At 43.7% G+C, this 25,255-nt stretch overlaps 1 protein-coding gene across 2 annotated transcripts; it reads right to left on the minus strand.

Moving 5' to 3' along the window:
* Positions 1-1,125: 1,125 nt before the first annotated feature.
* Positions 1,126-10,332, minus strand: rpl7l1 (ribosomal protein L7-like 1). Of its 2 annotated transcripts, XM_056294287.1 has the most exons (6): positions 10,241-10,332; positions 7,917-8,025; positions 7,447-7,610; positions 6,414-6,551; positions 4,971-5,080; positions 1,126-3,277 (listed from the first exon to the last, which is right to left on the minus strand). In XM_056294287.1, the coding sequence occupies exons 1-6, from the start codon at positions 10,276-10,278 to the stop codon at positions 3,069-3,071; spliced, it is 768 nt and encodes a 255-aa protein (XP_056150262.1). In that variant the 5' UTR covers positions 10,279-10,332; the 3' UTR covers positions 1,126-3,068. The 2 variants fall into 2 exon arrangements, with proteins under 2 accessions (XP_056150262.1, XP_056150263.1); XM_056294288.1 differs by lacking the exon at positions 6,414-6,551.
* Positions 10,333-25,255: the final 14,923 nt, after the last annotated feature.

The following is a 25,255-nucleotide window of genomic DNA, read 5'->3' on the forward strand; positions in this document are numbered from 1 at the left end:
AAATGGACCGCAGATGGTAAATGGTACTGCATTTATGTAGCACTTTCCTAGTCTACCGACCACTCAAAGCGCTTTACAGTGTACGCCTCACATTCACACACACATTCATACACTGAAGGTGGAGGCTGCCCTGCAAGGTTCACACACACATTCATACACTGGTGGTGGAGGCTGCCCTGCAAGGTTCACACACACATTCATACACTGGTGGTGGAGGCTGCCCTGCAAGGTTCACACACACATTCATACACTGAAGGTGGAGGCTGCCCTGCAAGGTTCACACACACATTCATACACTGATGGTGGAGGCTGCCCTGCAAGGTTCACACACACATTCATACACTGATGGTGGAGGCTGCCCTGCAAGGTTCACACACACATTCATACACTGGTGGTGGAGGCTGCCCTGCAAGGTTCACACACACATTCATACACTGGTGGTGGAGGCTGCCCTGCAAGGTTCACACACACACATTCATACACTGGTGGTGGAGGCTGCCCTGCAAGGTTCACACACACACATTCATACACTGGTGGTGGAGGCTGCCCTGCAAGGTTCACACACACATTCATACACTGGTGGTGGAGGCTGCCCTGCAAGGTTCACACACACATTCATACACGGATGGTGGAGGCTGCCCTGCAAGGTTCACACACACATTCATACACTGGTGGTGGAGGCTGCCCTGCAAGGTTCACACACACATTCATACACTGATGGTGGAGGCTGCCCTGCAAGGTTCACACACACATTCATACACTGATGGTGGAGGCTGCCATGCAAGGTTCAGACACACATTCATACACTGATGGTGGAGGCTGCCCTGCAAGGTTCACACAGACATTCATACACTGATGGTGGAGGCTGCCCTGCAAGGTTCACACACACATTCATACACTGATGGTGGAGGCTGCCATGCAAGGCGCCAACCCGCTCACCAGGAGCAGTTAGAGATTCAGTGTCTTGCTCAAGGACACTTGGATATGCTCTCTGGAGGAGCCGGGGATCGAACCAGCGACCTTCCGATTACTGGACGACCCGCTCTACCTCCTGAGAGTAAACTAATGTGTCCATAAAGCTTTGATCTAAAAACACAAGACAACCAGATGCGCCCAACATGTTGTAGAAGATGATTGTTTGAATTTTATAATGTAATCCAAACAAACCAGCAAGCAACTAAAACGATACAGGGTGAAGCTGCATGATCTGGTGGACAATAGCTAGAACCATTCAAACCAGTCATGAATTTTACTGAATATCTCTATGTTTATGTACTTATTCATATTTCAAAATCTGGAACACATTTCATTTGTTAGTAACTGCCTTAGCTGGAGTACCTCCACCATGCAAGGAAAGATACGATTCCTGTATGCACACAAAATCAACAAAATGTTTGAAACGAATACTATTACCAGATCGAGTAATAACCCTTGCTGTCAAGTAAGCAACTGCATCAGTGGTTTGTCGCTGAACAGGTCAGTACTGTTTATATTTATTGTAAATAAACAAGTTCCCACTTTACATTTTTAAGCAAGGTGGAAAGGCCACCGATAGCCTTAACATAAGACTGGCAAACGATCAATCTCGTAAATCAATCTTTCAAGGGGCTATGTGTTGACCCCCCCCCCCAATTGAGTATTATCAAATAGGCAGGCCGATCCAAAAAGTTGAAAGTCCAATCAGAGCTCTGGAGGTTGATCTAAGGTTCCGGGAGGGCTACGTGAGTGAAACGGCACTGTGAACAATGGCCTCAGTAGTGAAAGTTATCACTTAGATTTCACAAGAGACCTGAGCCATTCAGCCCCTCCTCAGCAGATGAGCAGCAGAAAGATAAAGTCCTTTCGGAGAGCAGAGGTAATCAGGGTGGCCACTGGTCCAAGTCAGCCAGTCCACAACAGCTTCTGGGGGCTCACCCGTAGCCACAAAAACAAGCTTGGCGTTGATGTGTGTTAACACGGTTTCAGCAACATTCTCCGTCTCCTCCAATCCCGGCACTACAGAGGACACATTGATGCTGCCCCCCACCAATGCACAGACCAAGAGCTACAGCCCCAGACAGTTGCCACCATCCCCTACAGTGTGTACCATGCCGGAAATAATACCAACACACCACACAACAGTGGGAACCAGGGGACCGACCGGACTGAACAGGCACAACATGGAAACAGCCCAGTGTAGGCTGCCACAGTGCACGTGTGTGTATAGGTATGCATGTTTGTGTGTATGCATGAGGCATTAGTTCATCGGCAGACTTAAGACTGAGAATATCTGCCTTTTTTAATGTACAAAATTTCTTACACCGCAAGAGTAGTTACTTAGTCCCTGGTGCCACCGTCTACAAACCTGCTGCTTTATGTCCCAAGAGTATCTCCAAAGCCCCGGTTGGGCTGTCATTTTTGGGATGGGCCTGCCTTTGTGGAGGTGCTCTCAGCATGAGGCAGACCAGGCCCAATTCTCATGAGAGATCACTGTGGCTGACTTGCAAATTGGTCATGCCTGCGAAGTTCGAGTTACACAAATTGACACAACAGTGCCTTGACACCAATACAAGAGAAATTTTCCTTGGTGGGGTTGACAGTAACTGTGGGTCTACCGTGCATATTCAGTTACCGTCTTGCAAACGTGTGAATTATGGATCCATTTCTCTGACAACCCGAGGAATATTGCCACGTTAACAACTGGGTGGCTTCAACGGGGTGAAATTAGACCACAGTGATAGTACAAAATAAAACTGAACGGCATGCTTCTCTTATTAAACCTTTCAAACCTTCTCAGTGTCAAAAACACGGCGACAGTAAGAATAAGTTCATCAATGTTAGCACCAGTTCTTCCAGGTGAGTAGGGAAACCATCCTTTAGCTGGTCCGGCAGGCCCTAGGATCAAAAGCCCGTCACAGCAAGCATCCAGGCTGCGTCAGGGTCCTTGAGTGGAGACCCTAAATCGCTACCACTCTCTATAGCTGGCCCTTCCTTCCCTTCAGACAGGGCTTAAGGAATCACAAATAAATCTAAAAAAAAAAAAAAGTCTTTATATTTGTTGCTGGGTATAAATCTCTGTGTGCCCCCTCTCAGTTGAGCAGTCTGATGATGCTGTTAATATCCGAGCTCCTGAATCCGGGGTTTCCCAGGTCCTTGAGGAGGCCAGCCTTATCCTTGACAGCATGCCGCGCCACCGACAGCTTGAACGGCCACAGGAAGTTGTTAACGACCCTGAAGTTCCTTCCAACAGAGTAAATTTCATGGATCAGATCCTCCAGGCAGATGATGCCATGTTTGCCTGAGAAAGGAGGAAGAGGAGAGGAAGTTAGACAAGGGAGATATGGGAAGAGAACAAGAGGAGGAGGAAGAGAGATGATGAGGGACAGTAGAGGATAACCCATTTAGCCAGCAAACTCCGGTATTCCCAACCCCAACTTATATGGTTGTGTTACCTCATCCCTGATCTGCAAAGCACTCACAATCCCACACGACTCAGACCACCCACACTACCAGCACTTTACCCCCCTTCATTCTGGACGCAGGTACAGACTACCCATGTGCAGAAAGGCCCGTTTTAGCAAGAGCTTTGTTCCTAGAGCCATATGAGCTTTAAATAAGAAACCTCCTCTTATGTTAGAAGACATCCAGTCTGTGGTGTGTAGTGTCAATCTGTGTGTGTCTATGCTGTGTGACCCCCTGTAATTAAATGTCCCTGTAAATCCTGTGTTTTGTATAATTCTGTATGTCTTACTTGTCTGTGCTATGTATGCACCTACTGTGGAAAAGGATTTTCTCCTTGAGGACAAATAAACTATCCATCTATCTCTGCGAAGCAGGTGTATTGGTTAGAAGGAGAAGGGTGAAAACAAAGAAAGGTACCATGGGAAAAAATAATCAAGTGATCTATTTACACATTCACAAAGATGTAAAAAATTTTTTTTTAAAAAAACCGCCACATCAGAAATAAGTCATCTTCACTCATAGATGACGAAGCATTCCTCAGTTTCTCCACACAACCATTGAAGAACTGCACTGTGACTGTTTCATATTACATCAAACCATATTTTCTCAATTTCACAAGTGATTCGGGAGTTATCCTATCCAAGCCACATATATGTGGATGGTCTAGTCCTGCTCTTATATGTAGACCTAAACCCACAGGATCTAGTGAAGTGCTACTAACTGGATAACTTTGCTACCCATATTGGTTTATTCCTGTTAGCATAACAAAGTTATCCATTCTTTTTTTTTATATTGACTCTCATAAGAGACATCCTTATGTGCAATCATCATCATCAGTTCCGTAACCTATGGAGGTCGTAGGAGCACAGCTGATGCCTCAACAGGTTGAGTCATCATTGTGTTTCAATAGGGGGAGTACCTGGTGGTCCCTATCTCCTCTCCAGGTATGGATGGCCGTTGGTTCACAGAGGAACTCCTCCGCCCTTTGACAGGTTTTGTTTTTAGTCCTGCTCGGTATCCACACACCCTCCTCACAACAACCCAGGGGCTGACATGGCGGTGCCGGTTTAGTCACCGACAACCCGACAGTTGCAATTTAATGTCATACCCAGGACTTATGTGTAAGGATGTACAACTACTTATTTAGGTTTCAAGATCATTCAAAGATCAGTTGTTTGGCGAAGAATCTACAAATGGGGGTTGTATGTAATACCTCACTGACTGGCATGCCCCACCCCCCCAAAAAAAAACCAACAACAATGTGCAGATGTGTATGTGCACATCTTGTTTAAACAAGCCAGGCTGCTCACATTTGAAAACCAAATCACAATGAGGGAGCAAGATCAGGGTTCAAATGTTCTGTGCTCTATGGCACTTCAGTAGGATGACTTGCTGTGGATGGACCCACAAGGACCCTTTCAGACACCCAGCTTGTTAACTTTTAATTATTGGGAGCTCTTTCTGCTTCCTTGGCCACCCTGCCAACAGTCTGCACTGGCTGCATTATCTCACAGTTGAGGGGGACTTACCCATGTGCTCTTCAATGAGGGTGTTGTCTGTGAGAGGGACTCGCCGCTTGTTAATCTTGGCCTGGCCACGCTTCAGAATAAGCTCACGCACCGACTTCAAATTGGGAAATCTGTTGGGGGAGGTTAAAATTTATTTTTTTACAATAATCAACAATTCGAGTTGATTAAAATCCAAAGTTGGACTTGGTAGTCCCTCTTTTTGGACAGACCCACCTTTTTTGCAATCACTCCTTTAATTAAATTTGATTAATAAATCACAATCCCACCCTCCTGGAGATTCATGTTATAGTTTGCTCTGTTCTTGACTAAAATTGCTTTTATACCATTTGTTTTAGCTATGACAACATCTGCATCACTCTTCCCTCTGTGAAGTCTGCCTCGTCTCTTCTGTGCATGTGGAGTCAACTGTCTCTGCAGGGCCCCACTAGCAGAGCTGGTTAGTGGAGTGGGGTCGCGTTGGCTCTTGACTGCATCGGTGCGGTTCCTGACATGGTCTTGGATAGTCACAGATTGACTAAATTTGCCTTGCACCCTTAAAAAATTCATTATCCAGCACATTTAAATCTGCTAATTTCCATCCATTACCTGTATTGTGTTCTATATTACCTCACTCTATATGTAATCTATGATGTTACATTATAATCATTTTTTTGTGTGACATCTATTGCATGTCTGTCCGTCCTGGAACAGGGATGGACAGACTCTTGCTCTACCTGAGGTTTCTCCCATTTTTTTCCCCCTGATATGGTTTTTCTTGTGGCGTTTTCCTCATTTGGGTTTAGAGTCCAAGGATAGAGGGTGTTGTATTTTGTATATTGGAACTGCCAAGTGATTTTGGGCAACAAATAAACTTGACTCCTAGTGACGAGTCAAATCATGAGCATGTCATACGAGCATGCATGAAGACGACTTCCTAGTGAGGGCGGTCAAAAATCAAATCTCACAAAAAAAATAAAAAATCAATATGATCGACTCACAACATTGGTCTTGCTTACATAGCTGAAAAAACTGCGTTTCTTTATCCGATTTTTTTTAAAGTCAGTAAATTACTACACCATTTATATAGCCACCTCCCCTCATCTCCCATATTAAACACATACAAATTTACTTTCAATTTCAACTATATTTCTAAGTATTACTTTCAAATACAAACTAATTTAGTTCCTTTTGTGCTCTGAGCTATTGTTTTTTAGTCTTAGTCTTGCTCCCTTAGTTATTCGATTGTTTTTTCTTTCTTAACTTGTGTCCTTCTGGGCATTTTGGGCAACTGTGACAGGAAAAAAAAATTCCCCTCAGAATTAATAGTTTCCTGAATATTATTTCCTCTTGCTTCGCTCATTGTTGCATAGTGCCCAGTGGAGAATAATGGGAAAGAAGCCATGTGGGTACGTCCCAGTGTTCTGGCAGCCAACACAACTGCCATGGTTACCGTTAGCAACTCACCCCCAGGCTACGTAGGGCTCCACCACCTTCATCATAGCCATGGAGGTCTTGTTGATTTTGACGAAGGCCCCACTGAAGATCTTCCTCAGCCTGAACATGTAGATCACCTTCATCACTTTGGGACTGACACCTTTGATACTGGCAGAAAATAGGGACATTAACCCTCGCTGTGCTGGGATGAAGGTCAACCCTTCACAAGTACGTGAATTCAGACGACAAGACACATAAACACAACGATGTACACTGCAAGTGAATAGCCATTGTGTAGCGCTGATTAGTGATATAAACAATATAACCATTACTTAGACTATTCAAAAGAACAGCATCAAAGAACAACCTAAATGAAGAGTTAAAGGGAAAGTTCGCCGGTTTTCATCTGAATCACCATACATCCATCCTCAGCAATGCTAACTAGAGAATGGGACCATTTCTGTCTACTTGCTCTATGCCCCTGTACTGTGGATAGGGCAAAAATAGACTTCTGATTGCAATGAATTCTGGGTGTTGTAGGAACAGCTGAATTTAGTCAGAACTTGATTGTAGGCCAAAAAAAAAAAAGGCATTTTCCCAGCCAATACTGGGTACGCCTGAAATTTTTTTGCTTCTATAAATTCAGGTAACATTCAAGATTGGCATATAATAATGAAGGAGAATGTCTCAGAGTAAAGACAGAGGGGAATTATGTTTCCATCCATATATTCAACTAATTTTGCGCAGATTTTTGAGACGCTGATCCTGCTGCTTTTCTATCTGCGGGATTTAAACAACTAATTTTAAAAATAAAACTACTGTAGCGTATATGTTGAAATGGTCATACACTGATGGTGGGGGCTGCCATGCAAGGCACCAGCCTGCTCATCAGGAGCAGTTAGGGGTTCAGTGTCTTGCTCAAGGACACTTGAACAAAATGGTCTCGATGGGGGGAATCTGATTTTGTGGAAGCTGACATTTTAAGGTTGCTGAAATTAAACCTCAAAAAGAAAGCAAATCCCAAACACTGATGATTAGAGAAATAAATGGTTGAACTGCTCACTCTCTGATGCGGACAGCGAAGGCCAGCCTGTTCTTTTCAAGGGGCAAAGGGTCTGCTGGTCGTTTGCTTGTTCTGTTGATGCGAACGTCATCACGGTGCCTCCGATGGCTGTCTTTTAAGAAGTCCTCCAAACGCTTGAACTTCAACGGTTTGCCTTTTGAGGACTAGAAAAATAATGACATCATGGCTGAGAAAGATCCTTTTCACTAAATCATCTGCACTAGCTTTGAAAAATTCATCAAGTTTAGACGTGTAAATGTGTGATGTGTCATTACATTTTCGTTTTTGGATTTGGCAGATATGTAAAGACTTGACACTAAAACAATTAAAAGCAACCAATTGTGCCTCTATTTTTGCCGCGTGCCTTGAGTGAGCAATAAAACAAGATGACAACACAACACTACAAGATTAAAGTGGGGAAAACAACCCGAGATACTCGTGTAATAATGCAATAGGAGTGTGGCACATACCCTTCTCTTCTCGAGCAGTGCAATTTGAGCTTGCTTTGCTTTGATGGCCTGATATGATTTCCTCTTTTTCAGAAGGTTCTCTGGAACCAACTTGATGACCTTTTTCGCTCTAACAATATGAGAACACAAACATTTCAGAGAGGGAAGTACAGGTTCAATGGCATAATGTATTCACAACAATACAAAAAAAAATCTATCAGTGAAAAATAGTAATCAAAGATGTTAATGTAGAGGCTACATTAATAATTGCAATCTTCACTTAGAAAATACAGCTCAATTATTTCATAACATTTTTTTTTTTTTAGCCAAAATCATCTGTGTGTCTCCATTGATGATGATTTGGAAGAATCTACCATTTAGCCATACTGGTATACAGAGTACAGCGTTGTGGAAATCCATCAAACAGAGGCGGAGGTTGCTGCTGTGGTAGCCGTACAGACAGCTACAGCGAGCAGGGGGAGCGAGTAGCTGGAGCCGCCAAGAGCCTTCAGTGACTGGTGGTGTCTTGTGGACAAATGGTCCTACCATGCCCACAGAAACTGAATCCCTATGTTCCATCGGTTTCATTGTCAAATAAATGAACCATAACAACAAATGGGAGTTAGCAATGAGTAAGCGGTATTTTGTTTATTCCAATTGTTTTCTACTTTGTTTTTCGAGAGAGTGCGCAGGCGTATTAGAAGCATTACGGCTGTAGCTGGCAGGTCTAGAGGATTGTATGCAAAATTTCACTTTAATGTTAGGGAGGACAAAGGTTTTGTATAGAAGGGACACAGCAGATTCCAGGAAGCAGTACTAAGGACAAACTTGTTTGGACAGTGATATAGAACTTTTTCAAATACAATACTTTCTCTAATGTATTGACTCCATTGTTGAGAGCAGTCCATCACCACACATCATTCTGTGTCACCACTACTTTCATATGAATTAAGAGCGCAACAATACAAGCATATTTCCAGATTCACTTAATGTCCATCCCTAGAGAATGCAAGCCATAGGACTCAAGGCATAAGGCTCAAGAGTATAGGCATAGACTTGTTGTGTCCTGTTTTTGGGGTCCTTAAGGGGAATGCCATTTACGATATGAACATTAACTTTGAAATTATCAATTGATTATTGACAAAAAGTGGCAGACCACGGTTTGAGTACAATGTTAACCTATATGAAGGATAATATATAATGGCCTTTGAGAGAAGGCAGTTTTTCTACTGATCCCAACTATTAAAAAGGTAATGCAGACTTAAGTTGATTTTTATGGATTGGGTGATATGTAGTGTTTAAGGTTATTTCCCTTGTAAAATTTCACAAGAAATACCCGCTTGTCTGCTACAGACTTAAACCCTTCCAGTATTCAATCCACCCAACTCAAAGCTTCACCCTTGCCAATGACTATGACTGACTGCAACCCACATACATACGTTGACTGACAGAGGACTAAAGCATCATAAAGTTATTAACCATTTTGTAAAGTGTCATCTTTAAATAATAAAGACCAAGATGTCAATCAGAAACACATCAAGTTCTGAAACAAAAAGGTAGCTACAATAACTTTGGCAATTAACCCCCCCCCCAATTGTTTACGAAATAAAAAGACGAAACTTGTCTGATGTGAAGACTGGTCTTGTGAAATGATACCATTTCAATCAGTTCAAAGAAAACACAGTTCAATAAATCATCATTTTACTTAATCACTCAGCTATTTCTTTCGTTAGAAAAAAAAGTGTATTTACTTCATTATTGTGAATAATCTGGCATGGCATAAACAGTGCAGAACACATGGTTAACAAGCACACCGCCATTTGAATCAATAAACTACAACGCAGCGCTCAGAGCATTGCAAAGTCAAAGCGAAACGTGTCGTCTGGATCGCTAAAGTGAAGGAAAATACAGTTTCTTTTCTCACATTACAGACTCCAAATGGGAACATACTGCACATTTACGAATGAAGTTAACATCTGGTTTGGCACGCTGTCTACGTAGACAACTAGTAAGTCGTATTCTATTGAGGGCGCGAGCTTCTCGACGAAATGACACGAACCTGTACGAAGAACAAAACAACAACAAAAAGAAAAACAACAACAAACAAGACAAAAAGCTAGATGGCAGGTTTAGCGTTTGAAAGCAACGCCGCGTTAGTCAGTGGTCCAGGGCCCCATGTGAATCTTTAAACTACGGTTTTACAAGATTAACTCCCAAATGACGAGTCTCTGTGGCACCACGTTCACTTCCCAAATCTACACAAACGTTTAACGCGTGGAGTTCTGAACAAACGGCACACGGATGGAGACGGATGAAACAAGCAAAGCGGCAAAACAGACACATACCCAGAGTCAGCCATGGCGAACTTGAGCGGTGACGTCATTGCGCGCCGTCGCGGACCGATGACGACTGCGCCAATCTTAGACACTGGGGCCCAATCCCAAGCCACCCCCTTCCCTCGCAGCTGTGGAGGCCGCGCTCAATTGAGGGGGAGGGCGTAATAAATGGACGGGCAAATAAATGTGGGACGGCCCGGAGCCCTAGAAAGAGAGAGTTGTGTCAATGAGGGGGGTCAGAACGCGAGAGGGTCACGCGGTTCGTGTAGCCGCGGAATAGCTCCAAACGAAGCTTGTCGGGTCATTTAAATGAGCCGCTTAGCCGCGATTTCTGGTAACGACTGTAAACGGAGGGCGAGCGGACAGGGCGAGCGGGCAGGGGTTGGTTTGAGACGGGGCCGAGGCGCGCTCAGTGTTTTATAGTCTGTGGGTGCGCTCCACCCCCCCCCCCCAATTTTACTGAGTAGAGGTTCAATAAAATGCAATACATGGAGTAAACATGTAACACAGTTTTCCGTTATAAAAGTTGCTGTAAACATACTCCACAGTATAAAAATAACATCTGGCTGGCGGGTCTGACCCTTTAGTCTAGCGGTTAGCGATGCCTCCTGCGGTGCGGGCGATACGGGTTCGCGTCCCGGCCGCGGCAGTTCCTGTGGTTGCGTTGTCCCCCGAATTCGCTACATTGGTGTCAGAAGTGGGATGGAGCGACCGTAAGGCCATCGGAAGCGTAGGCGCCCTGAGGCATGAAGGAGCTGATATGCTTAAGCGCGGGGACGCGCTTCCCGAAGGAGGGGGTAGTGTAACGTGCATGGATAAGAAGACACGCTGGCCGCTGGCTGGCGGGTCTGACCCTGTAGTCGAGCTGTTAGCGATGTCTCCTTCGGTGCGGGCGATACAGGTTCGCTTCCCGGCCGCGGCAGTTCCTGTGGTTGCGTTGTGTCCCCCGAATTCGCTACAATGGACTGAATTGTACAACAAATAACAAAACGTAAGGAAAGAGGAAAAAAAAACCTTTGGGGTCTGCTAAACTGGAGTAAATGTGACATTTCTAAACAATAATAGCTTTCGCCAATATACAACTTTTTGAGTTTTAAGTTTTCGACAGCAGTCAGATACGTTTTAAAACCGGTATCTTTAAAAACAAAAGGAGGGTAATCTTTTGAAGCCATATCATTTTGGGGATATAATATTTTGCCAAGATATTAATCAAGCTAATTATGTAACTTCCTGCTGCTGAGAAGTTGGGGTTGTTAAAAATGAGTAGTGTGATATAGTAGTGTGAAAGGTTCTTCTGTTAATCAAATCAAAACGAGGTAGCATGGGAACAATGTTAAATAGTTCCCCCTTCACAATCACAAAAAGTGCATCTATGGTTTACAGTTGGGAGGAAATGACAGATATTAGATTTAACAGGGTAGCAGTACCTGTGTACAACCTTAAACAGAAACTCCTTGATTCTATTCGGAACCATACATGACCTTACAGAAGGACAGTGTTGCATCGTTTTGTATTTCAACATGAATATAACCAGCTTTGGGAGCAGCAACGTGGTCAAGATGATTTCTAGTAAAAGCATTAGTGCACAAATATAAAGGCCCCATTGGTTTAAAGATAGCGCATGAAGGCGTGGGCTTTGTACTCAAGACATTATACTATTAGGTATTGTCTTGATAACCGTATCAAACTGCCGATGAGAAATGTGAACGTTATATTTGTCTAAGAAAACCTCATGATTACATAATTCACCATTTACTTTCAAAAGTTGGTTTACCCTAATCATGTTGTTGACCAACTAATCATGCGAGCAGAGTGTTTTTGTTTCTGTAGGAGATGTGAGTGTTGTTCCACAGGACACAACGGTGAGGAGAGTAACTATGTTTAAAAAGAGGAGCTCAACACAATAGGATTTGTTGATGAGAGGTTCTTCCCTTTATTAATTGACAACAAGTTGTACACACGTCACATTTTGTACAACATGAATGACTGCAGTAAACAAACATGCCAGGGAGCTAGGCCAAATAACAAATAAAAATAATAAAAAGGAAAAGAAAAGAAAAACATTTAAGACGCAACATCTAAGATCACAGTTCATTTACATACATACTTTACAACGAAGACATGCCATCACGGTTTTTGGGGGCCTTTTTATTGGCACTAGAATTAATACTTTTTATGTACTGTTCAAAACCTTTATAAAAAACAATAAATAGGGGACTTTGGTTTGTTAACTTGCACTCATGTACACAGAATTTAGCTAGAATATTTGTTGACGAGCGTTAGGCTAGGCTGCGCTTCTCTGGTTTTTCCTCACCTTCCTCTGCCCTTCTTCTTCCTACGTATGGCAATTGGCCAACGGATTTTTGATCCATTACCGTCACTAGCTGGACAAGAGCAGGAACCAGGATGCTTAAAAAAACTACGCTCAAATTTTATTTAGTAGAGCTGTCACAAACTGAAATAAATGACTTCCTCTGCCCCTTTTCTGCTAGCGTCTCTTTTTACGGCATTTCTGGACAAGACTCATCCATCCATTTTCTGTGTCACCGAGTTAAACAAGTCATGTTATTGAATGCTACACTGTTGCTATTGTGGACCCTTGACACGTACACACACACACACACACACACACACACACACCTCTTGGCTCTAATGAGACCTCAGCAGATGTAAATGAGGACATTTCAGATAATAATCAGACATAGCCTGTGAGGGCTCGAATACAAACAGCCAACACTAATTTAAAGCTACTTCAACACAACTGGTCAAACTGAATAAATATAATAATAATAATAATAATAATATACCTGACACTTGTTTTAAATGTTATGTTAAGAAATTCTGGGGGGAAGTGAGCAGTAAAACCATGACCATTTCACCCATGAACATTCCACTAGACTCCCAAGATGACATTGCTACAAATGTATCCAACAGATCTCAATTTGAAACCAAAGAATATACATTTATTGATTTTGATATTGGCGGGCAAAACAAATAATAGCTTTTAGAAGAAAACTGTGGCACCTGAGATTAGCGCTTGGATCAAAAATATGGCGCAATCTATGTCAACGGAGAGAATACCACATACAACTTAGATTAGGGAATCTGGAAACGGTGATTTTATAAAATGTGGAGATCTAGGAGAGATCTTCTACAGGAGGAAAACTCAGGACAGGATAAGGAGTCAGAGTAGTGGCGGACCCCTGAAGGGGATGGAGGCATGATTTGAAAGTTTGTTGTAATGGTGTAACTTTTTGTTTATGTATATCCTTACTTAGCTGGTCCAATGGCGGTGAGCTTAATGAGTTGTGTTCAAGTGAAATGTATATCCTCACTTTGTTAGAAGGGCCATTGAATTGTATGATTGATATTGCTTTATGCTGACTCTGGCTCTAAACGCAAGGGAGATGTTAAGAGAGAATGAGTAGGCATGTGGGTGTGTGTTAGGGCGGTCACAATATGAGATTTTCTCTACACGATTATTGTAGCCAAAAGAATTCATGAAAACGATATTATTGCAACATCTATAGAAAAAGATAATGCAATCAGTCAAATTTATCTTTAACTTTGTGTATTGTGTGTTTTGTCTCTTTTTTTGGCCTATGAGTTACACTTTAAATACGAGTGAAGGGAGGTGGAGAGAGAGAGTCTGTAACCATAACTGTACAAAAGCGTATAAAAAGTTGAACTCATACAGGGATCGTTGGTTCGAATCCCCGTTTTACCTCTGGCTTGGTCGGCGTCCCTACAGACACAGTTGGCGTGTCTGCGGGTGGAAAGCCGGAAGTGGGTATGTGTGGGTATGTGTCCTAGTCGCTGCACTCGCGCCTCCTCTGGTCAGTCAGGGTGCCTGTTCGGGGGGCAGGGACAACGGGGGGGGGGGTGTGTGATCCTCCCATGCGCTACGCCCCCTTGGCAAAACTCCTCACTGGCAGGTGGAATGAAGCAGCTGGCTCCTCCACGTGTATCGGAGAAGGCATGTGGTAGTCTGCGCCCTCCCTGGATCGGCGGGGGGGGGGGGCAGCAACCAGGACAGCTCGGAAGAGTGGGGTAATTGGCCAGGTACAACTGGGGAGAAAAAGGGGGAAACCCCCCCCCCCAAAAAAGTTGAACTCACGTACAGAAGTGATGGGAATCTTCTGAACATTAACAGGTTCGGGGACAAAGGTAAAACCCCCACTACACAGCCGCAGTACGCCGACGACAACGCCTTAGTGTCCCTCGTTGAAGAGGAACTACAGAGCATTCTGGATGCCTTTGCAAAAGATTTAAACAGCCTGGCATGTCCATTAACATATAAAAGACCCATATCCTCTACCAACCCCTCCCCCAAACAGAAATATGCCCCATCTGTCTCCGTAGACAACACCAGACCCGAAAACGTGGAACAGCCTTCTCTCCTCCAAAGTCAAAGTTGACATTGAAATACACCATCGTCTCAGTTGTGCCAGCCGGGCCTTCTCAAGATTGAGAAAAGGGGTTTTTGAAAACCGTGCCCTTCAGGCCAGAACGAAAATTCTGGTGTAGAAAGCAGCAGTGCTGCCCACCCTACTGTATGGGCAGAAACATGGACCACATATAGCAGGCACCTGAGGGCACTCGAGGCATACCAACAGCAATGCCTCAGGGAGATCCTTCAGATCAGCCGGGAGGATAAGAACACCAACTTCAGCGGCCTCGAGGAGGCCAACATGCCTACTCTAACTGCCACTATCGCACAACATCAGCTGAGGTGGACTGGCCATGTCCTCCGCATGCCTGACTCTCGCCTCCTGTGAGCAAGTCCTTTACTCTCAGCTCGTGACAGGACGCCAAGCGATATAAAGATAACATCAAGGCCCACATCAAAAGGCTTGGCATCGACCTTAACTGTAGTTTTGATCTATTTCCTGTTCATACCCTGTTACAGGCCAAAGTTTTCTGTCTCCTCCAGAACCACCACGCCCCAGATGGATACCTGTCTATCTGGCTGCCGTTCCTGCCTTCCATTCAGCTAAAGCCAGATTAACAAATCTTTACCAGATCAGAATGGGCGAACAGTCTACTGATTTTGTTAAGTCCAGACTAGCTTGGTCTAGTCAGAAAGGCATGAACTGAGGAAGCCTCTTGGACGAGAGGCGAAACGTCTTCACGGATATATACCAAGTCCAGCTGCACTCGATTCAACTCCTTTGGATAGCCGTGACCTGGATGAATGAGAACATTCACAGACATTCACAGACATCTACTGATTCGGTTATCTCTGTGGGCCCATCCACAGACGTCGGGGAGCTTGACTCCACTCTCCCCTGCACCAATTCGTTCCCTTGGGGGCCAAGCCTAAACTAATAGCCAACTCCACTCCACACCTGCCTGAGCCACAGCAACCTGTTGTTGTTGTTGTTGTTGTTGTTTTTCTTCTTCTTCTTCTTGGTTTTTATTGGTGGTTGGCATCCGAAATGTTGCATTACTGCCACCTACTGAAATGTAAGAACTTCATATTATTAAATATTTATATTGTACACCCAAAGTGATCCCATGACTTTATCCATTCTATAACCCAGACCCAGTTGATGCAAATCCTTCCCACAGTGTAACATCTAGATTTGTAAATAAATAAATAGCGATTTGTCTGTAAATAGACTGCACTGATATAGCGCTTTTCCAGTCTACCGCCAACTCAAAGTGCTCTACAACGTATGCCTCACATTCATATACTGATGGCAGAGCCTGCCATTGCAAGGTGCCAAAGCTGATCACCAGGAGCCTGACGATCAGGGGGTTCAGTGTCTTGCTCAAGGACACTACGGCATGCTCTCTGAAGGAGCTGCGATTGAACCAGGAACTTTTCGATTACTGGAGGACCCGCTGTACTTCCTGAGCCATGCCACCCCACTCTGTGAAATTCAAAATGATGCCCAACAGTGTTTCAGTGATGTCTGGCATCAACACAAGTTAACCTGCGTAGAAGTGATTAGGAATATTTTACATTACATGACAATATTACAACTACATCTACAACTTAGAATATTGCAACAATATTACAGCAATATTACAACTAGATCTTCTCCAGATATGTCCACAACATTCAGGTATCTCCTAGCAGTGTCCAGCACCATCTTAATTCTTTCCAACTTCCCCTTTATTTCAGCAGCACAATTCATGACCATGGCAATGAATGCCAAAAATATTTTCTGGTCCATGCAGATATTCTGGACAGCTCCATTCCTTTACTGCTCCACTTCTTTTTGCACTGCCAACATCTCGTCATTTCTCTCCATTCTCTTAGCAGCTTCCGCATACGACAATCCCATTTCTGCTCTCTTATTCATTTTCTTTTCCTTGATTCTTTTTGGACACTGTGCTGACCCCATATCATGGTTTTCCTTCCAGTGCGGGCACTTTGCTTGCCCCTTCTACACTTTACACACCTCCACATTGCAGTTGTTCTTCCCACACCTCCCACATCTCCTGACTCCCCTACATACTGCAGCAGCATGTCCATATTCTTGGCAACGGAAACATCTGAGAGGAGCTCTCTTGAATGGCCACGCCCTGTACCACACATACTCAAGGTACACTCTTTCCAGCAATTCCCCTTAAACATTTTTTAAAAAAAATCAAACACACGGGATTACTGTCCTCCTTCTTGGAATCTAGCATTCTTCTTGACCCACATACACCTGCAACATCCTGATATGACTCAGCCTCTACTGTCAGTGGCACTCCACTTACCACTCCCTTCTCCTTTGCTTTTAAGCCAAGTGGGAAGCAAGTCTCACACACACACACACAAAGCATTTACCACTGTGTAATGTTGCCATCCCTTTTCACAACACTTAAAATATGTTTAAGGACTGAAGACACCTAGTGATGAAATGTTCATGTGTAATTTTGTCCCGTTCTTCCTGCAGACAAGGCTTAAGGTGCACAACAGTACAGGGTCTTCTTCGTTACGCTTTGCTTTTCAAAATGCACCATACATTCTCTATTGGGGACAGGTGGGGACTGCAGGCAGGCCGGTCCAGCACCGCACCCTCTTCTTCTGCAGCCATGCCTTTATAATGCGTGCACAAAGTGGTTTTGCATTGTCTTGTTGAAATATGCATGGATGTCCCTGGAAAAGACCTCGTCTTGGAGGCAGCATATGTTGCTCCAAAACCTCTGTGTACGTTTCAGCATCAATGGCGCCATCACAGAGGTGTAAGTTACCTTTGCCAAGTGCACTTACACAACTCCGTACCACGATAGACCCTGGCTTTTGGACTTGTAGCTAGTAACAGTCTGGATGGTCCTTTTCTTCTTTGGTCTGGCATACATGGCATCCATTTCTTCCAAAAAAAGACCTGAAATACTGACTTGTCTGACTACAATACACTTTTCCACTGTGCGACGGTCCATCCCAGATGCCTCCGGGCCCAGGGAAGTCGACGGCGCTTCTGGACACAGTTAACATAAGGCTTCCTCTTGGCACAGTAGAGTTGTAACTGCATATTGTTGTGCTTGACAAAGGTTTGCCGAAGTAATCCTGAGCCCATGTAGTTATATCGCTTATAGATGAATGATGCAGCGGCGTCTGAGGGATCGGGGAGCATGGTTGTTCAGTTTAGGCTTGTGCCCTCGCCCTTTAAGCACTGAAATTCCCTCCAGATTCCTTGAATGTTTTAATTATGTTATCCACTGTAGAGGGTGACATATCCAAATCTCCTCCCATCTTTTTTTGAGGAACATTGTTTATGAACACACACACACACACACACACACACACACACACACACACACACACACACACACAAACACATATATATATATCACTATGCCACGGTGTTGCCATATATATATATATATCGGCTCACAGCAAGAAGGTCCTGGGTTCGAGGCCCAGGGTAGTCCAACCTTGGTGGGTCATCCCGGGTCATCCTCTTTGTGGAGTTTGCATGTTCTCGCCGTGTCTGTGTGGGTTTCCTCTGGGTGCTCCGGTTTCCTCCCACAGTCCAAAGACATGTAGGTCAGGTGAATCGGCCGAACTAAATTCTCCCTAGGTGTGAATGCGTGTGTGTGTAGGTCCTGTGATGGACTGGCGGCCTGTCCAGGGTGTCGCCCAGCCTGCCGCCCAATGACTGCTGGGATAGGCTCCAGCATCCCCACGACCCTGAGAGCAGGATAAGCGGTTTGGATAATGGATGGAATGGAGATAGTGTTTCATTTATATATATATGACAATATTATATATATATATATATAGATAGATAGATAGATAGATACACACACACACACACACACACAGGTTTCGACAGACTGCTCTATCATGTCTACATCTAGATTTTCTTAATACATTTTTTTCATAGCTCAGGCATCACTCAATCATCACGGTAGCTGACACAGTATTTGAACTAACCCTCAGCATGCAGTTCGGCAGAAGTTGTGGGTGTGTTTGACCTCATTACCTCAGGTATGAAAACAATGTGGGAACCACTGACTGACTAGCTGGCAGCTTTACTTTTACCAGTCCTTCCTTTTGTACTAAGCCCCCCCCCCGCCTCCACCCCGTTCTGAACAGAGAAATTGTATCTTGTTTTACAGACATGAACTTGTCTCAGAGAAGCTTATACAGTTACTTTCCTGCATAATTAAATTGATTCATTTTTAACAGTGTACACCTGTAACGTGTCCAAGATGAGCCTCCAGTGCCCACTTGGTCATCTTAAACCCCCTCCTGTTAGTTTAGTATAAACATGGCCCTGCTGCATAACCTCTACATCCTGTTCTCCAGCCTGGAGGGCTACTGCCACATCGAGGACTTCTAGAACGGCGACAGGAACGTACCGGAATGATTACTGCATGGCTACATACACACACACACACACACACACACACACACACACACACACACACACACACACACACCCTTTTTGACCGCCACAGCCCAAATACAGTTCAGCATAATGCTTATGATGAAATGCATTCATTTAATAGGATTAAGTGCAGCCTGGATATGTCCTTTGTATTTTTTAAATTTTGATTGATACTTGGTATACAGGGGCCCTGTGATGGCCTGGCAGCCTGTACAGGGTGTCTCCTCGCCTGCTGCCCAATGACTGCTGGGATAGGCTCCAGCATCCCCGTGACCCTGAGAGCAGGATGAGTGGCTTGGATAATGGATGGATGGATAGTATTAATATAAATAGTTAATATAATTTGACTAAATGAAATGACAAGATGAAGGGAGTCACTAACCTGAATTTAAACAGCCGTGACATTGCCACAAGTATGAAAAGTATAGCCTGCTTGGTGTTAGGTTGAAACAATTAAACCCATGCAAAGTTACGCCCCCCCCCCCATTTTTTTCAGTTTCCTGCCATGTTTAACCGCATCCTCAACAGTGATCGGGCTAAAGCCAGGGACACCCAAGAAGACTTTTTTAAGTTTAAAATTTCAATTAGCAATTACATTTAGCAGACGCTTTTATCCAAAGTGGTGTACATCTGAGCGGTAGTTAGCTTGTTATAGCATTAGCGGTCTAAGCCATAGACTCTTACTGGAGACTTGATCCAACCGAGGTTTGAACCCCCGACCCCCACCCCCCGCGGGAAAACCGGTGTTCTTCAGTAGGCTGGGAAAAGACTCGGCATCACACATCTGACAACTGACTTTCACAGATTACAGTTGTAGATGAGCACAATTGTTCCATAGAGGTGAACACACTTGCTGATGTATTCAGACTTGTCTGGATTTAGTCATGAAAATCAAACACGTTTGATATAATGGTGACAGCTCCGATTAGTCGAAGACTTGATCGGTTGGAAAAAAAATTGAATCTTAGGCTGCAAATTGTATGTCCAAGGTTACTTTTATCATAGGCACTGTTTAGAATAAGAAATTCAGAAAAAGGACCAACATCCTAGGAAAATCACTCATGTGCAGGGTGGACAATGTTATCATCCAACTTGGGAAGTTGCCAATGCAGTACTGTCTTGTCGGGGGGCGGGCATGGCTCAGGAGGTAGAGCGGGTCGTCTCGTAATCAGGAGGTCGCTGGTTCGATCCCCGGCTCCTCCAGAGAGCGTGTCGAGGTGTTCTTGAGCAAGACATGGAACCCCTAATGGCTCCCGATGAGGAGGTTGGGGCCTTGCATGGCAGCCCCCACCATCAGTGTATGAATGGGTGTGAATGAGTAAATGTGAGGCAGACTAGAAAAGCACTACATAAATGCGGTCTATTTACCATGTTGTCACAGATGTCTCTGTATCACGGCCTTTCTGACTCTCAGCTAGTGGCTCCATAGTTTCTAAAACGTGGCCAAACCAGACTAGACTACAGGTCAGCAAGCAACATTATATGACCTGGCAAAACCTTCCAAAAGCTCCCAGATAGTTGAATCAGTTCAACTGGACACAAAGTTTAATAATGGAAGAAATGATTCACCACTCATCTACGTGACTTCGTCAGTCTCAGCTGATTGCAGGTATCCCCACCCTTGTAAAAAATACAGTTGTGTAACGACCAAAGCTTGCCAAAGCTATTTTAAAGCTTTGCCAAAGAAAATGGAGATCAGTTACCTGTTGCCTAGTGTTAACAGCAAAACATTACTGGCAGCAGAACTCAGTTAAGTTCCCCATTCTCAATTCTTTCTGCTTTGTGGGTATGGGATGGATTTGGTCATGCTCACGAATCTGGACTGTAATAGCCTAGATTAGATAGATGTGACAACAGATGTGGACAATAACTTGTCACAGAGTGGATTTTGTCCCCTCTAAATACCCAAAGCCAAACATCTGAACTGTTTAACCATGCCACATTAGTGTAGCACTTTCGCTATATGCTTAACATGGCTCTGTTTTATCTTGATATGCCCCAGTATGACCAAGATACAGCCACAGTAGATACACCTTGTGTAACAAAGATGAAGGCTTTGCATTTTTTGACCCATATGCCGAAAAAAAAAGACAGACTTCACAGAGTGAGAGATACCTACATACCAAGTTGACCGTGGACCACAAGTCTTCCTTGTGAAAGTAACCTATTATTTCAGACGCTGTCCATTTCCTGGTATCGTTCCAAACAAAATGCGTTGCTATTGTGTTACATCTTCTTTTCATGCTGTCTAATCTGAAGCATCTGAAGAACCACTCTGCAGAATGAATGCAGGTATTCAAACCAGAGACACCCTAATCTGTGACTTGGGTAACTCGAATAATACAAGTTCAGCTTTATTGTGATTTGTCTCCTAGTCTTTGGCGATGGCACTATCAAAAGCAATACGATGCATGGTTGTGCTGCTGGTGGTCAGCCTCAGTCTTGAGAAAAAGGGGTATGGACAGTCTCCGATTTTATCCACGGAGGTAAGTGGGAAAGTTTATACCATAATTTTTAGTGTATCGTGAATGAATTTTGAAATGCAGTGCTTAACAGGTATGTCTTGTATACGCCACAAGCCAGGGTATGTAAAACATGACTTAGTGTGTGGGTTTTGATGGTAATACAATGTGTGGGTTTTGATGGTAATACAATGTGTGGGTTTTGATGGTAATACAATTTAGCAGAGACATCGGATTAGGTGTACAAGAAGTTGACTTGTTAAAATCTGTGTAGAACTCTTTACCACCATTTTCAATTGACATCGGCAAATAGTTTGAAGTGACAGACAGTATTGTCACTTCCTATTTTTTCTCCCTATTGAAGTTTTTTTTTTGGTTCCTTATCCTATGCGAGGGTCTAAGGACAACATGTTGTGTGGCTGTAAAGCCCCCCGAGGCAAATTTGTCATTTGTGATGTTGGGCTCTACAAATTAAATTGACTTGACTTGACTTGACATTTACCAGGAACCAACAGGCACAGATTTTTCACCCACCCATTCCAGACAAAAACGGGAAGGTGAGTGAATTTTTTGTTGTTGTTGTTTTGTTGCTTCATCATCGCCTTTTAGTGTTGTTAATGCCATACCAACTGTCTCAGCAAGTACTTGGTGAACTTTTAAACTATAAACTTTTTTTTTCTCCGTGGCAATGTCCTACATACAAAAGTCTTGCTTTGATTTACCACTAAAATGGATGATGCCGTCATACGTTATCTGTTACAAATTTGTAGCCAACTTTTCAATTCCCTGAGGTGTGATTTGCCGTGTTGATAAAATGCTGTGCTTCATTTCTGTCCCCACAGCTGGCGACAGCTCCTCCAGCTACACACTTCAGATTATTGCAAACATCTCTGACTTGGCGTCTCTAAGAGCACTGCTGGATACCCTAAGTTTTCCTTTACAAATCAACAATTCTCTCGTCATTACCAGCATAAATACCACAACGGGTAACTCCATGTAATACTATGTAATTTGCTCAAGAGTGCAATGTTCGTTTGGTGCACCAACAGCCAAATCTCATTATCTATAAAGTCATGCATCTTTGTTCAATTAAACCCTCACTTTTCTCACACTATTACCTCAAAAGATGTAAATTAATATCAACATTTATCCCCAACCCTGCCCCCCCCCCCCGTGTTTTCCCTAGTATGCCATCCGAGTGCGACCGGATACCAGTGCAGATGTGAGGACCAGTTTGCGTGGCCATATAACAGCTGTATTAGCTACGGAGCCTGTGATGACGTCACAGCCCATACGTGTCGCTGCATCAGCGCCCTTCCAGCTGACGGCCGTTACTGCCAGCCACACACGAACGCGACAGCAGGTGGGGTTTGAGTCGTGTTCGCATGGTTGCCCAAACGGACTGCCAACAGCCAGTACAGGAAACTGGACATTTAGCTATTTTAGGCGTTTGATGAAATCACTTGTTATATGTTTGATAGACACATGAACTAGAAAGCGGGAAAGCGAACCATCTAAATGTATCGCAGCGAATTCGGGGGACAACGCAACCGCAGGAGTTGCCGCGGCCGGGAGGCGAACCCGCATCGTCCGTACCGCAGGTGACGTCGCTAACCGCTCGACTAAAGGGTCAGACCCGCCCGGCGGCGGCCAGCGTGTCTTCTTATCCATGCACGTTACAGTATGCCGATGCCTCCGAGTTGGGAAACGTACCCACTGGCAGGCTACACCTGGTTAAAGTCAAATACGAAATTAAATTATTTCTTTACAGTTTCAACTACATCAACAACAGTGATAGCGAGTAAGTCGGTAAACGTTTTTTTTAATTATTATTATTATTTTGTCGTGGCTAATTTTTTGTCTCTGCTATTGTTGCCAGCCGTGCCCATTTTATTTAGCCGTTGTCAATGATCGGGGGGAAAAAAAGAAAAAGTGAAAGGAACTCCCCACACCAACCGGTAAAGTTCGCCATTTTAAGACACACATATCCTCATACAGTTGTAAACTACTAATAGGACACGTTAGCTCCTAGCTAACGGGTCTGACCTTTTAGCCGAGCGGTTAGTGATGTCGCCTTGTGGCGCAGTACACCTCGTATCGAATACCGCACCGGGCAAGAAAATAACCAGTTACAGATGGAGGGATGGATTTCAATAAACGTCCGTGAATATACTTTTTTTTTTTTTATTCACCCAGCGATCACAAACCGGACCGAAATTGACATCGTGCTTGAAGTGAGCCTGCCCTTGGCTGGAATGCCAGGAAATGTGATTGGCATGTTGAGGAACCAGCTGGGGGCCTTCTCCTTTCCTGCCTCCATCACCGAGACTTTAAACGTAGTAGATGTAAATCTCACGACAGGTGAGAACTGGTCAAAAGAGCTGATAATTCAGTTGGCAGTAGAAATGCGGTTGATGAAAAGTTGTTCTTTCTTTGAATAGTTTATATAAATTTGGCTTAAGGACTTTCCTGTTTGTTTGTTTTTGGGGTTTTTTTTGCAGTGTGCTATCCCAACAATACTGGAGCGCTGCAGTGCAGGTGTGAGGACCAGTACGGTTGGCCTTGTGACATATGTGCATCCTATGGCGCCTGCAATGACTCTACAACAGACACCTGTGGATGCATTAATGGTCTTCCTTCTGATGGACACTTCTGTGAGCCACTCACAGGTGAGTAAATCTAGTTAAGAAAGAATTTACGAGCAGCATTCACAATCAAGTTCTGACTGAGCAATCTTTTGAGGATGATGATTGTCATTGGGTATCACTTTTATTACATTAGGCAGGAGTACTTTTGCAACTGTTGTTAATGTTGATATCTGCTAAACAACCTAGAAGCTAGTCACACATAAGTGATGTATAGCAACTTTACCTGGTCTTTTCTTCTCTTTGGCCGTCTGTGATGGCAGAATTTTTTTTTGTGTATGGCAGTTTTTGGAAGGAAGCTCTTTTTTTTTTTTTTTTTTTTAGCAGTTTGCATTATGATGACTTTTTGCATTATGACTTTTGTGTTTCACCACTTAACAGGGCTCGCTCCATGCCTACCGTCAAGCACAACCCCAGCCCCCGAAACATCAACGACACAGATTACCACAACTGCTGCAACCGCCATCAACACAACAACTCCTTTAGCGGGGACTCCGACTCCAACAAGTAGGACATCACATTAACTAAGAAAGTACTCGAGAGTTACACATGGTAATTTAGGTGATACACAGAATGATGCCGACAACATCTTGACTCTGCCATATGCTTTTTCTTTTTTCTCATCAAAACCAACACTATTCACATACTCCGATGCCTCCACAGTCTTTGAAACAATTAGCCAACTAGTTTTTTGTTAGTTTCAAATAAGGTAAAGGAATTCAAATATAATTACAGAGAAAGGAGATGTCTCGCTCGGTTGAAACTAATCAGACACACGCTGGGTTGCTAGTTGGATGTCATATTGTAGCTGTGGTTGGGATAATCAAGAACGTAGAATAGAGAACAGGAACGCACAATAGTGTATATTAAAAAAGACAGCAGTGTAATCCTTACTTACTTTGGACCTCAAGCAACTTGGAGTAATAGCTGGAGTTAAAAAAACTGAACTTTTTAAAAATCCAAATAAACAAACTTTATGTCATGTTAAAGACCATTTATTTTGGTTTTCTTTAAATGTGCTTCATAAGCATCACAGCTCATAGGATATCATCCACAAATGTGTTCTTTTCCCCTCCTAATAGT

Source organism: Lampris incognitus, chromosome 15, assembly GCF_029633865.1.
Source record: "Lampris incognitus isolate fLamInc1 chromosome 15, fLamInc1.hap2, whole genome shotgun sequence".
Lineage (NCBI taxonomy): Eukaryota > Metazoa > Chordata > Actinopteri > Lampriformes > Lampridae > Lampris > Lampris incognitus.

Coding starts and splice junctions, on each gene's coding strand:
- rpl7l1 (XM_056294287.1), bottom strand. CDS start 10,278: ATGACGTCACCGCTCAAGTTCGCCATGGCTGACTCTGG. Junction 8,026..10,240: donor TTCGCCATGGCTGACTCTGG/GTATGTGTCTGT, acceptor TCATATTGTTAG/AGCGAAAAAGGTCATCAAGT. Junction 5,081..6,413: donor GAGCCCTACGTAGCCTGGGG/GTGAGTTGCTAA, acceptor CTCCCCCAACAG/ATTTCCCAATTTGAAGTCGG.